The following is a 14,584-nucleotide window of genomic DNA, read 5'->3' as shown; positions in this document are numbered from 1 at the left end:
CCATCCTGGTCATGGTTGTCCCAAAGGTACTTTTTTCAAGAAGCAACTGGAATTTCTTGTTTCTTCCTTTTGAAGACGTTTCACTTCTTATCCAAGAAGCTTCTTCGGCTCTGACTAGATTTCATCCCCCACTTATCCTTTCAGAGCTGAAGAAGCTTCTTGGATGAGAAGCGAAACCTCTTCAAATAAAAACCCGGAAGTCCAGTTGCCTCTTGAAAAAGCACCTTTGGACTTCCTGGAGCAGTGTCTCTCAGCAATTTGAAGATATATGGACTTCACTTTCCAGAATTGTCACAGTCAGTGTGCTGGTGGGAGAATTACAGGAGGTTGAAGTCCACACGTTTAAATCCATTGAGGTAGACAAACACTGTGCTAGAGGTAGAGCTGAAAGCAATTGGCTAGGAATCACTGTCCCTGAAGCCCTGAACATGATAGCAGTCTTCCAATATTTGAGGGGCTGCCACAGAGAGGAAGGGGTCAAGCTATTTTCCAAGGCACCTGTAGGCCAGACAAGGAATAATGGATGGAAACTGAACAAGGAGAGATATTCAACCTGGAAATAAGGAGAAACTTTCTGACAGTGAGAACAATCAACCGATGGAACGGAAGTTGCCTTTGGAAGTTGTGGGAGCTTCATCACTTGAGACCTTCAAGAAGAGATTGGACTGCCATTTGTCAGAAATGGTTTAGGGTCTCCTGCTTGGGCAGGGGGTTGGACTAGATGACCTACATGGTCCCTTCCAACTCTGATTATCTGTTATCTGGAAGTAGCTATTTCTTAATTCCCTTGGACCGTATGGCCAGCATTAGCCAACAATGGCAGGGATCTGCGGAGGCTTCAAAGATATTACAGGCAGTCCTCAACATACAGCAGTTAGTGACTGTTTGAGGTTACAATGTCACTGAAAAAAAGTGACTTATGATCATTTCGCACACATGACCGTTGTAGCATCCCCATGTTCTTCTGATCAAAATTCAGACACTTGGCAACTGACTCATACTTATGATGGCTGCAGTCAGGGATGGGATTCAAATTTTTTAACAACCAGTTCTGTGGGCGTGGCTTAGTTGGTGGGCGTGGCTTGGTGGTCATGTGACTGGCTGGGTGTGGCCAACTCAACATCACTCACATCGAGGCACGCATCTCCTCGCCTGGCCTCTCGTGACTGTGGGGATGCTGCAACAGTCGTAAGTGTGGAAAATGGTCATAAGTCACTTTTTTCAGTGCCATTGTAACTTTGAATGGTCACTCCACATAAGCGAAGTACCAGCAAAGGAGGTGGGGAAAACTCCAGAGACGTTCCTGAGACCGGAAGTCTAGTCCTGCCAAGAATGTAATAAGGGTTAATGGAGAGGCAGTTTCCGTAAGCAACACCAGAATGTTTCCTTCCTGCCTTCCTTACAGGATTAGCCCAGTCATTTCTTCTAACAACTAGTTCTCCAAACTGCTTAGAATGTTAACAACCGGTTCTAGAGAATAGGTGCGAACTGGTAGAATCCCACCCCTGGCTGCAGTGTCTTGGGGTCATGTGACTTCCCCTTTTGCAACCTTCTGACTAGAAAAATCAATGGGGAAGGCAGATTCACTTTACAAACATGTTACTGTAATGATTCACTTAATAACTGTGACAAGAAAGGTCGTAAAATGGGGCAAATTTCACTTAAATCTGTCTCACTTAAGAAATTCTGCACTCAATTGTGGTCATAAGTTGAGGACCACCTGCATTGGTAGCACCTGCCTCCTTCTAGTCCCACTTATAATTCCCTTACCCCCAACTAGTCCCCTATCCCAAAAACTAATCCATGTCCCTTCTGGGGTGTCACGGACTGATGGGTGGCCCCTTGTGATCGTTCAGAAAGTTAGAAGAACTTTGACACCCAGCCTCTCTCAGAATATCATTTGGAGAAGGTTTTAAGTTAAACTGACACAACTTTTGTCTTTCAAACATTCTGCTGAAAATATTTCTTTTTTTTCCAAAGAATTTTCTTTGCTGAGATTTAATTGAAGAGTTGAGAAACCAGAATTTGGAGATTACGGGAGAAACAATTGGACGTTTACAGCTTCACAGAACAGAAAGGAACAAAATAACACAGTTGAAAGGTACCTTAGAGGTCTTCTAGTCCACCCCCCTGCTCAGGCAGGAAACCCTACCTCATTTCAGACAAATGATTGTTCAGGTCTCTTCTTGACCACCTGCAGTGTTGGAGCATTGGCAACTTCTGCAGGCAAGTCATTTCACTGATTTAATGTTTTAACTACTTAATTAACTTGTCTTTATCACAAGATTCTTCAAGAATTTCTCAGAAAATCCTCTTCTTTAAAATGACATTTTGAAAGGAAGTGGTCTTTTATTATACTGAAAGAAGCCTACTATGGCGGAAAAATGATTAGAAGCTCCTCTGCCTGGAGCTGTTTTTGCTGTTATTCAAAAAGTCACAATAATGCGACATGCCATTTGGCCTCCTAAAAAACAAAATTCGTATAGATCTGTAAAGTAGCAATTTGCTTGGTCGCCTGTATTTCCCTTGAATCACATCTCCTTGACCAAGATTTTGTGTAAATAAATTGTCAGTATAACTGCAGATGACTAATACAGTAGGAACAGATGGGGGAAAAACTGTGGATTACAATTATTTGCAAAATGTATTTATAAGCTTGAACTAATGTGCTTATTAACAAACTAGTTTATTTAATACAAACATGTTATTGAAAGGGGAGGTTGTTGCAATAAAACGAATAACAGAATTGAAATGTAGTAAAATGAAATGTAGCAAATTATTAAGGAAGAATTTGAAATTCCTGAAGAATTTCAAAAATTTGAAATTGTGTCATGCTCGAAGATTCAGGATTATAGATAGTCCTCGGCTTACAACAGTTTGTTTAGTGACTGTTCAAAGTTACAACAGCACTGAAAAAAAGAACTTAAGACCAAGTTCAAACTTACAATTTTTACAGTTTTTTTCCCCCCATGATCACGTGATCAAAATTCTTGACAACTGACTTGTATTTATAAACGCTGCAATGTGCTGCGGAAACCACCCTAAACATAATTTGGAGGAAAGTGCAAATAAAAGGAGAAATAGCAGAAGAAAAATGGTTTTGGGAAATGTGACATCAGCTGCATGAGTGAACTGTCATGACAGTATCTGTTTTGGTTTGGTTTGTCTGATTTAATTTCGTTATTATGCAATATTCTCAATGACCTAGTTGTTAAAAATAATTGTTAGCTACCTTGAAGGCTTCGTGAAAGGTCATAAAATGGCAGAGGAAAATAAAACAAATGTCAGGAAATATTCAGACAGATATCCTGTTGTCACAAGGATGATTAGGGGACTGGAGGCTAAAACATACGATGATCAGTTTCAGGAACTGGGCATGGCTAGTGTAGTCAAGAGAAGGACCAGGGGAGACATGAGAGCATCTTCCAATATTTGAGGGGCTGCCACAGAGAGGAGGAAGGGGTCAAGCTATTTTCCAAAACATCTGAAGGCCAGACAAGGAATCATGGATGGAAACTGAATAAGGAGATATTTAACCTGGAAATAGGGAGGAATTTTCTGACAGTGAGAACAATCAAACCCATGGAACAGAAGTTGCCCTCGGAAGTTGTGGGAGCTTCATCCCTGGAGGCTTTCAAGAAGAGACTGGACTGCTATCTGTCAGAAATGGTGTAGAGTCTCCTGCTTGGACAAGGGGTTGGATTAGATGACCTACAAGGTCCCTTCCAACTCTATTAATCTAATTAATTAAGCTGGGGACAATTCTTTCCAAGGCAACTGTTCATCTTGCCCTAAGCAAAGAGTTGTCCTAAAACAAAGGTGGACATTCAAAATGAAAATCTTGCCTTCCCCACCGTTTAAACTCAGTGGTCTCTTATTACCGTCTAGTAGTCACGTAATCATTCACAAATGAAGTTTTTGCAAGAAGGGGGCTTCAGATCACGAAAAAAAAACCCTTCTCCTGCTAAATTAAATGCCTTGTGTTTCCAGCTGCAGGAAGGCAGCCCTGAAATAAGGCAAAATAGGCAATGCCCTTTGTTATGAAAAAAAAAAAAAAGTAAGCTTATGGAACAACCCAGGGGTGGGCTTCAAAATTTTTAGCAACGGGCTCTCTGCCTGGTTGCTGGGTGGGTGTGGCCATGGTGGGCGTGGCTAGTCGGCCTCCTGCACCACGGTGAAGAGGGGGCATTTTTGGGTTAGGTTTAGGGTTAGGGCCATTTCCGGGCTTCCTGAACTTCCGGGAGGCCTGTTTTTTGCCCTCCCCGAGCCTCCGTGCATACCCTGCACTTACCTGCATCCAAAATGGGCCACCTGGGGGCTCCTGGGAGGGGTGGGGAGGGGTGGGTGGGGCCAGCCAGGAGTGGGATTTGAGGACTACCTGTATAAGTTTAACCATGCAGAATTGTTTTTCTGGCTGTGCTTTCTCTAGCAGACAATGCTTCTCCAGTAGGGATTCAAATCTTGATCTGACAAACAGGATGCAATGAGTGCTTCCTAACTGACACACACAGCATGTTGGATTGCTATTTAGACCTTAAGGGCCTTCGGGAAGAGTGAACCTTTTGCTCTCTCCTTTTTCTTCTGAGTTTTCTCCTGGAAAACTAGAGGTTTTTTTTTTTTTTTTCATAAACCAACAAATAAAAAAAAACTTGGAAAGCAATAGAAGGGGAAGAAAAGGGATAAGAAAAAGGGAACCAAATAGGAGAAAGATGTTATTCTGTGAAAAATTCTTTCCTTTTCCTATTCAGTTTCCTTTTCTTATTTCTTTCCCTTCCCTTTTATTGCTTTCCAAGATTTTTTTGAGTTGGAAGGGAACTTAGAGGGCTTCTAGTCCAACCCGCTGCTTAATTAGGAAACCCTACACCCAGGGCTGGGCTGCTGGGGGTTTGCAGGGGTTCGGGGGAGCCCCTGGCTAAGGTTCTGTACAATTCAGAGAACCCCCAAATCCCACTCCTGGCTGGCCCCACCCGGGCCGTTTTGGATGCAGGTAAGTGCAGGGTGTGCGCGGAGGCTCAGGGAGGGCAAAGAACAGGCCTCCTGGAAGTTTTGGAAGGCCAAAAATGGGCCCATTTCCAGCTTCCAGAGAGCCTCCGGAGCCCGGGGAGGCCGTTTTCACCCTCCTGGAGGCTCGAGGAAAGCCTCCAGAGCCCAGGGAGGGCAAAAACGCCCCCCCGCCGTGGTGCAGGAGGCAGACTAAGCCACGCCCACCATGGCCACACCCACCCAGCAACCAGGCAGAGAACCCATTGCTAAAATTTTTGAAGCCCACCCCTGCCTACACTATTTCAGACAGATGGTTGTCCAATCTCTTCTTAAAAGTCATCTGGTGATGGAGAACGCACAACTTCTGGAGGCAAGCTATTAAATGATTTAATTGTTCTAATTGTCAGGAAATTTCTCCTTAATTGCCTCTGTCAAGGCCTTGATTTCTATTGATATTTAAAAACTTCAAAAAAGTATTTTGTACAGATATTGCTCAGGGTCCTCAGTAATAATGGTAACTTCAAAGCATCCGGAATTAATTCCACAAGCCGCTAAGCATTAAAGCCCTAAGGCCTGTTGTTAGGAATGTAAGTCGCCTAACAGGTATTTGAGTTGGAAATATATAAACCAGGATAGACATTTTAATATTGTATCTTTAAGAAAATGCAAAAATTGTAGTTGGGTGTGTTTTCTCAAACGGCCATAAGATGGAGCCAGAAACCTGGGTTGTTTTAGTCTCAGTGTGAGTCTCTGTTTCCTTCTGTTGGAGAGTGTTGCTGTTCCTCCTAATGACTGTTACTGATCGTTGATGTAAGTCTGTTACTGAACTGTTTTTGATACTGGACTTTGATATTTGGATTATCCCTGAACTGAACACTGACTGCTTTACCTGTGAATGACTTGGACTGCTTGTTTGGACTTAGCTTAAACGTTTATGGGAAGCAAAAACCTACATTTACTGTACAGTGTATCTGTGTGCTGTGTGTGTGTTATTCTTCACTTCTCTCACTACGTCTCCCTGTATGCGCTCATTCTCCTAACGGGGAATTACCTCAACACCTGTGCCATCACACTGCAGAATTCCTTTGAAACAGTCCAGACAGATATATGTTGATGGCAACAAGATTATACACAAAAATGGAAGGACAGTTCAATCCCCACAATGGATGAATGGTTGCAGAAGTTGATGGAGTTAGTACAGATGGCTAAATTGATTGCTTTGATAAAAGAAACCGCTTCTACTTGGAAGCCGCTTCTGGACTTTGTGCCTGAGGTGTGTTGTGGTTCGCCGGCAACAGGTACGGACAGCTGAGGTCTCAGAGAGCGAGGACTCGGATGAAAGGCCTGCATGTGATGCAGGGATGGGGCCAGGATCATCAGGGAGTGGAAGGCTGCCTTCGGAGATTGTGGAGGCTGGCAGCAGTGATGCAGAGGACCCCGAGGAGCCTGTGCCCAATGTGCGTGCATGCAGGGCTGCTTGAAGGAACAAGCAGCTGTAGCAGCATGGGCGACTCGGGAGTAAGGCTGCAAGGTAATGGCCCCTCCCTTAAGAGATAAAAGCCAGCTGAGAAACCAGAGTTCTTTGCAGGAAGCAAAGAAGTTTTTGCACTCAAGCCTTGTGGATGTTTGGACTCTCTTAGTTTGTGTTTGGAGACTCTTTGTGTTTGAAATATTTCTTGGCAACTTTATCTAGTATTCTTGGCAGCCTTGCACAACTTTGGCAAGGCTTGTTCTTATCAGAGACAATTAGTTTGAAACATCCTTTTAACCGGGAAGGAATGGAATTCGTAAAGAATCATTAAAAGGTTTTGCTGTTACCCCCGTTTTGTGTTTGTGTCCTTGGAACAAAGTTTGGGTCAGAACAAGGTGCGGGGAAAAATGAAAGTTTGATTTTAGGTTTTGCTGATTAGATTGATCTGTTGCTATAGAAACGCCTAGTTTAAACTATTATGTGAAAGTAAAAAAGTTGAGGTTTGATATTACTATTTTATTCTGTTGCACAAAAGGGAGTTGGAAGTCAACGCCTTTTCTTTCTTCTTTACTTCTTCTCTATGCTTTTCTCTTCCCTTTTTCCTCCCTTATTTTTCCTATTATTTGCTTTTGCATTCTTGTATTTTATATTATAAACTAATAACAATAATAAAAAATAAACGGTCCAGACAGATGCCTGTTTTAGGTATGGGAAAAGCACTTGTTTCAGATTGAGTCACGCCTGGAACTTAAGGCAGTGAAATTCTGCCCTTCGTGGAACTCAGCTTCCAAACACTGCCTCTCACATCCGCTTCAATTCAGAAGATGTTCTTGCAAACGCAGCCTGCCGCTAATTCATTAAGGTACCTGCTTGCATTCCAGAGGCATGGAGCCTAATATTCATTAATATTCTCTTGCTACCCTGAAATGTTAGCAAGTCTGCAGTGAAACTGAATAAATATATTTTGGTGACTATACATTCTCAGTGCACCCTGGCATGGAAGTGTCCAGCTGAATATGTGGAACTGGAGAAGGAAAGGAACATATAAAGCCCTGACATAATACAAACATTAACCAACATGGCAATAGGTTGAAATACAATGAAACCAGGGGTGGGATTCAATCGGTGTTACACTACCGGTTTGGTGACTAAGCTGTGTGCGCGTGTAAAGAAAACCATCAGCTGTGCCACCCAGACAGCTGAAAAGCACTGCATGCAGGCGCACAGCATTTGAAAAGCCTCTTTTTTTCCTGCTTTTTCAACCTCAGCTGTGCCGCCCAAAGTAGCTGAGGTTGAAAAAGCAGGAAATAAAGGACAGGTAAGAGCCCAGGTGGGCCAAACAGCAGTGAACACAGAACTGTTTCGGTGCCTGCTGCTCTTCAGAGCTACCAGTTCTATAGAACCAGGCAGAACCGGTAGCATCCCACTCCTGAATGAAACTGCCTAATGTGAGGCTACAAACAACCTCCAAATGTTCCCACCAAATTGTGATTTATTTATTTTTTGAACGTGGCAGAGGAGGAAAATGACGAATAAGGGTGGGCCATCAACGCAGTTCATTACTTTCATGAAATCTGAATGGCACCTAGTGTATTCTTCTCCGGATGACATCATCTTTTTATTGTCTTTACTCAGGAACACTCCCCAAAGGTTACGCGTGCTCTAAAACTAGTTGTGCATTTCTGGTGTACAACTGTCTATATGCAAAGCAATTGCTTGATTATGTATTTTAAATGGTTAGCACGATGTCTTAAATGCCCTTTCAGTCTGGTCAGTTCCTATAGGAATGTACATACGTAGTCTGAATATCTCTGAGAATGCCACCAGAGTTAAATGAATGCTACTGTGCTTTGAATACATTCCTGATTTTAAAGTATTTTTGAAAAGCACGGCTTGTAAATTCTGCTTAATTTGGGCCTTATAGGAACATAATGACCCAGAGGTGCAGTGGCCAAAAAGAGCCACAGTGGCACAGTGGTTAGAGTGCAGTACTGCAGGCTACTTCTGCTGACTGCTGGCTGCCTGCAATTTGGCAGTTCGATTCTCACCAGGCTCAAGGTTGACTCAGCCTTCTACCCTTCCAAGGTGGGTAAAATGAGGACCCAGATTGTTGGGGGCAAGAGGCTGACTCTGTAAACTGCTTAGAGAGGGCTGGGAAGCACTGTGAAGCAGCATATAAGTCTAAGTGCTATTGCTATTTTAGGATTATTCAATTCTTCTGACTTTATCCATTAACGCCATCTCAATACCAACCTGGTGCTTGGTTGCTGGGTGCATTTGAGATCATCTTAATACAGGTAGTCCTCGACCTATGACCACAATTGAGCCCAACATTTCCACTGCTACACAAAACAGTTGTTAAATGAGGCTTTGCCCCTTTTTATGACCTTTCCTACCATGGTTTGTTAAGTGAATCACTACGGTCGTTAATTAAGTAACATGGTTGTTAAGTGAATCTGGCTTCCCCGTTGACTTTGCTTGTCAGAAGGTTGCAAAAGGGGATCACACCACACACGCACACACACACACACACACTCACAAACACACAAAAGATGCTGCAACCATCATAAATATGAATCAGTTGCCAAGCATCCAAATCTTGATTGCAAAGGTGAAGTGATTGTAAGTGTGAAAAAATGGCCATGGGTTTTTTCAGTGCTGTTATAACTTTGAACAGTCACTAAACAAGTGATTGTAATTTGAAAACTACCTGTATTTTCTTTAAACAGCTTCCTTGCACCATTGCCAACCCTGCAAGTTATAAGAATGGAACTGATTTTATGACTTATGGAATATTTCCTTTGTTTGCTTTCTAATTGGGATGATTATTGATGAGTTTCAAGAAATTCCTCTGGACTTTTCATCAGCTGAGCCTTGTTGACATTGGAGGAAATGGAAGGACTGCACACCCTTGAGATATGAGAGAATCTGCATGACATCGATTCAAAGGACTTGACTGAACTACTCTGCATAATCTAAGATGCTGAAAGTTGGGGTTGCAATTTAATCCCTGTGGATTTCTCATGGCCTGTGGCATTCTAAATCAATACAGAGTATTTATTTTTCAGAACAGCGTATTTTAGGAAGAAGCTGCAACTTTCCCAAAGAATTAAACATTATTATATTTTTAGAAAATGGCACCCAGGAGATGGGATTCGGAGCGATTAAATAAATTGGCATTTTAAGAGTTGAGGCATCCTTATTATGCAGCAAGAAATTGACAGTGTCTCGGGATTTACTGTAAAATTTGATGCATTTCACCCCTGCAATTTTCTTTTTATAACCCTGCATCTACCAGTTTTGCCTTTGTGCTTAGTTTATGGCAGCAGTGGCCCTTAAAACATATCTCTATTTATCCTATCTATCTAGTAAATGGCCCATTTCCTGCATGCTGTACTGTAGTTTAATAACAAGCAAGCTGGGTTTTTTTTAATTGATATTTTTCAACAAAGCCACATTTGGAGTTTTAAAAGAGAGGATTTTCTTTGTATTGTACCCAGCGGTAAAGAAAAAAAACACATAACTTTTTTTTTAAGAAAAAAGAAAGAAAGATAAAAGAAAACTAGAGATACAGTACCTTTGGAATAGGGAACTGGCATTCACCTGAGCAGTAGTAAGCATCAAAAGCTTTAGGAGAAATGATCCATTCATTCCAGCCTATATCTGCAAAATCAACTTTGAGATAGCGTCTTGAGCAAGATCTCGGTTCATTCCATTGCTTCCGCCTCGCCTTCTTCAGGGTCTGCTCGTCGAACTGGAGTATTTGGCTCTTCTGATGACTGTGTTTTCTGGGCTTTTTCTTACCCTTTGACCTTTCCGCCAGCCGTGGCTGCAGGGTTTTGTAGTGCTTCCTCTCCTCCCACCCTTCGTCTTCGCTGTACTGATACTCAGCTCCCGGAAGCTCGTTGTTCTGCAAGGGCAGAAGAAAACTGGTGGAACGTTTCGCCCGCTGTCCGCTGAGGTCATTGATTGACCGGCTATCCAATTTGGGGAAAGGCCCCGGTGGTGGATTCCAATGACCTTGCAAGCTGGAAACCACGCTCTCTGGTTCTGAAATGGCGGAGTCGTTGGCGTAGATGAGGATGTACGGTTCATAGCTGAGCTGCAGGCTCTTCCGTGGAGGTTGGCCAACGGAGGCCATCTGGACCCCGATCATAAGATGGTTGTGCTCCTTCGCTCGCTTCAAGTCCTGAGTGATGTTTTTGCATTGCCACAAATGGTCGTCCTGTAAAGCAGCGGAGACGTTGACCAAGTAACGGCCCAGGGTTCGTGATTGGTTTGCTGATGATGCGGAACTCAACAGCAAAAGCCTGATCTGTAGGTCAGATTTTCTGGGGCCCAGAAGAGAGCAGCTGTTGGGTTGAGGGCAGTTGGTGCTGCCGTTCTGGATATCTCCAACGTAGTAATGCAACAGAGCAGACAAGATATTTTCAGACTTTGTGAGGGAGGTGAGATTAAAAACATATACCTCTTTGTTGCCAAGTGTCCCTAGAAAAACAGAAAGCAAAAAAATTGACATCAGAAAAGTCCCCCATGTTAGGGATAACATTGTTTACCCTAACTGGTTTGGGTAAAAATAATAAATAAGGTATCATGGTTTGTTAGTTAAGGTGTGTAACTTTAACAGCAAGAATGTAATTAAGGGTGTGGTTGTAAAAGCACTATATAAGAAGCGAGGCAATTTCAGCTCGCTCTCTCTGGCTTACTGATCCCTAATTACTTGATGGATTGATGACTGCGTTCTTGCTAGAACAGGGAGAGAAGAAGGAGTGTTGATTTTTCTCAACGGAGAGAATATAAAGTTTGGACTGATTTATTGTAAGTGAACTGACATTGGCTATTCAACACGGACTTTGCAAATAGAGTATCCCCGACAAGACTTGACTGAAATAGATATATGACTAATGGACCGTTTATTTGACTATGCTATAATTCTTAAATGGAATAAACTATATTTTTGATAGCACAAGCGTATCTGTATTTTTACTGCGTGTTAACTAGAAAACTTATCTCACACATTTACCTGTCTTCCTATCTGACTTCGCTGCACGTTCTGTTTAGTTTATTTTCCTTAACACCCGTTGGGGAATCCAGGCTTAACACCCCAAACCCCTTCCCTGTCTTTGCTATTTCTCTCATACGTTTATTAAATCGGCTCATAAAATTTTGAGCCAGCTCCTCTCATAATCACTTGCCATGCACGAAATGAGAGAGTGGTATACCAAACTAGTTTTTGAAACGAAAGGAATTTTAAAAAATGATTTGCGCTACGGTATATAGGAGCTCAAAGTTCTTCTTGGCGACGGCTATGAGAAGAAGGGAACAAGACATAGACATGATTGCTTCTTTGCTAGAATTGGGGGCCTTACCAAGGGGAGGGTTCATTTTTTAAAAACAAATAATATTTATATAGGTAAAGGTAAAGGTTCCCCTCGCACATATGTGCTATTCGCTTCTGGCTCTAGGAGGTGGTGCTCATTTCCATTACAAAGCCAAAGACCCGGCGCTGTCCGAAGACGTCTCCGTGGTCATGTGGCCGGCATGACTAAACACCGAAGATGCACGGAACGCTGTTACCTTCCCACCAAAGTTGTCCCTATTTTTCTACTTGCATTTTTACATGCTTTCGAACTGCTAGGTTGGCAGGAGCTGGGGCAAGTAATGGGAGCTCACTCCGTTCCATGGTGCTAGGGATTCAAACCGCCGACCTTTCTGATTGACAAGCTGAGTGTCGTAGCCACTGAGCCGCCGCGTCCCTTTTAATATTTCTATAGTTGCATCTATTTAGCAATTTCACGAAGGGTCTCTGAACTTGATTCTTTTCCGGCAGATGTTTCATTACCCAAACTAAGTAACCTCACCAGTGCTGCAGTGATGTACATCATCATGGCATTGATACCTAGTTAGGGTCATGGAACGTCTGCAAAAAAGCAAGCAAGCCCAGAAAGTATCAAGATCCCCTCATGTCAACCCTAAGCTACAAATATTCTTCTTGAGACTATCATACTGTAACAGGGTGATACGGCTCAGAGTTTGACGTAGATGTTCTAACTGGTCTCAAGGGAGTAACTGGCCCCAAATGAAACTTTATTCTGGAACAGGGGTGGGCAATTAATTTTCCCAAGGGATCGTATGAAAATCTTGGACTGTCGTTGAGGGCTGCTGTTGCCCTGCCCCTGCAACAGTGCCCCACACCCCTAGTGCCACTGATGCCCTGTTCCCCTCCCCCCCGCCGCTGCCAAGGTATGTTCTAGAACAGGGGTGCAAACTCAATTTCACTGAGGGCCGCAACAGGGTTCTGTTTGACCTTGGGGAGGGGGCGGGTGGTTGTGGCCAGGGTGGCTATGGCAATCTCGACGTCCCTCATCTGTTTTTGGCCACAATGGCCTCCTGCAGCCCTCAGCCACCGAAAATGGAGCTCGGGAAGCCTCCTGTTTTGCTGGCCCTGCGGGCCGATCCCTCACTGTTTCCAGAGCAGGCCTGAGGGCCAGATCTAAGTACCCCATGGGCTGGGTCCGGCCCCTGGGCCTTGAGTTTGATTCCCTGTCCTAGAACCACTGTACTAGCTGCTCCCATGTTCAAAGTATTCTTAAGGATACATGAAGTCTTATATATAATTCAGGACCTGGTATCTAGCAAAGTCTTACTTCTTTTGGCACAAACCCATCAACTAATATTTCATGGAGAAAGAAATGGACAAGGTTCTCTGTGGAATGAGTTCTACTACCGTGTTTCTCACATAATAAGGCCGGGCCTTATTTTTTTTTGAGCCCCGAAAAAACGTCTAGGCCGTCTTTTGGGGTGACTCAATTCCCCCCCTTGCATCCTCGCCAACAGCCGCTCCTAGCAGGCTGATCATGGCCAAGCACAGAGAGCTCCCTACTCCCACCTTTGCTGCAGACACCTTTGGCACCCGCCGCTGTTGCTTTCCCTTCTGCCCATTACGCCGCCACGTTTGGAGCTGCCGCTTCCGTGTTTGGAGTGCCGCCGCCATTTGGAGCTCAAGCGTGGAAGTGGCGCTCAAACTGTACGGCAGCGAGGTGATCTTTATTTTGGTCGCGCGAAGTTCAAAGCGAGCAGAGAGGAGACTGCGATGCCTCCATCCGGATAGCAACCTCACTAGTGGATCACAACGTGGCTGGAAGCCCGAATCGGCGGGATACGATGGCGATCTTTTTGGAGCGAGAGGAAAGGGAGAAAGAGTTGCGGCGTAATTTGCAGGAGGAAGTGGGTGTACCCCATGGCAGGAGCCCAAGGAAGAAGGGCTGATAGGCAACGGAGAGCGTCCGTAGCTCCGGGAGCAGCCTGAGACACGCCCGGGAAGAGGCGCAGATGCTGCCTTGTAGTCCCCAAGCCAACTGCGTGCGCCGCCTTTAGTTATGTGCGCTCCGGCGCTTTGGCATCTCCGTGTGATCGCGACCCTGTCCTTTCCACCTGGCGCCCTTGCTGCTTTCTGGCTCTTTAGCAAGGCATCGCGGTCTCCCTCTCATGCTTGCTCTGAACTTCGCGTGGACCAAAATAAAAAGATCGCCGCCCGTCATGTTTGGAGCTTCCACATTTGGAGCTTCCACCGCCGTTTGGAGCTCCAAACAGCGGCAGTGCTCCAAACACGCCGTGCTAAAGAGCCAGAAAGCAGCAAGGGCGCCAGGTGGAAAGGACAGGGTCACGATCACACGGAGATGCTCAAAGCGCGGGCGCACATAACTAAAGGCGGCGTACGCAGTTGGCTTGGGGACTACAAGGCAGCATCTGCGCCTCTTCCGGGCGCGTCTCTAGGCTGCTTCTGAGCTACGGATGCTCTCCGCCTACCAGCCCTTCTTCCTTGGGCTCCCTGCCGTGGGGTACACCACTTCCTCCTGCAAATTACGCCTCGCAACTCTTCTCTCCTTTCCTCTCGCTCCAAAAAGATCGGCATCATATCCCGCCGATTCGGGCTTCCAGCCACGTTGTGATCCACTAGTGAGGTTGCATCTCGATGGAGGCATCGCAGTCTCCCTCTCTTGCTCGCTCTGAACTTCAGCGACCAAAATAAAAGATCGCTTCACATCACAGTTTGGAGCTGCCACTTCCGCGCTTTGAGCTCAAATGGCGACTGCGACTCCAAACACGGAAGCGGCAGCTCCAAACGTG

The 14,584-nt window shown here is 44.6% G+C and overlaps 1 protein-coding gene across 1 annotated transcript in view; it reads right to left on the bottom strand.

Annotated features, from left to right (window-relative positions):
• BMP3 (bone morphogenetic protein 3) overlaps positions 1–14,584 on the bottom strand; it is a 43,253-nt gene that overhangs the window by 3,609 nt on the left and 25,060 nt on the right. The window contains exon 2 of the mRNA XM_026676449.2: positions 10,032–10,942. Coding sequence (XP_026532234.2) covers positions 10,032–10,942 — 911 coding nt within the window. The remainder of the gene's footprint in view (positions 1–10,031; positions 10,943–14,584) is intronic.

This window comes from Notechis scutatus, chromosome 4, assembly GCF_049901735.1.
Source record: "Notechis scutatus isolate UNSWTSFEM ecotype Mainland chromosome 4, rNotScu1.2, whole genome shotgun sequence".
Taxonomy (NCBI): Eukaryota; Metazoa; Chordata; class Lepidosauria; order Squamata; family Elapidae; genus Notechis; species Notechis scutatus.
This window is presented reverse-complemented; position numbering and strand designations above follow the sequence as displayed.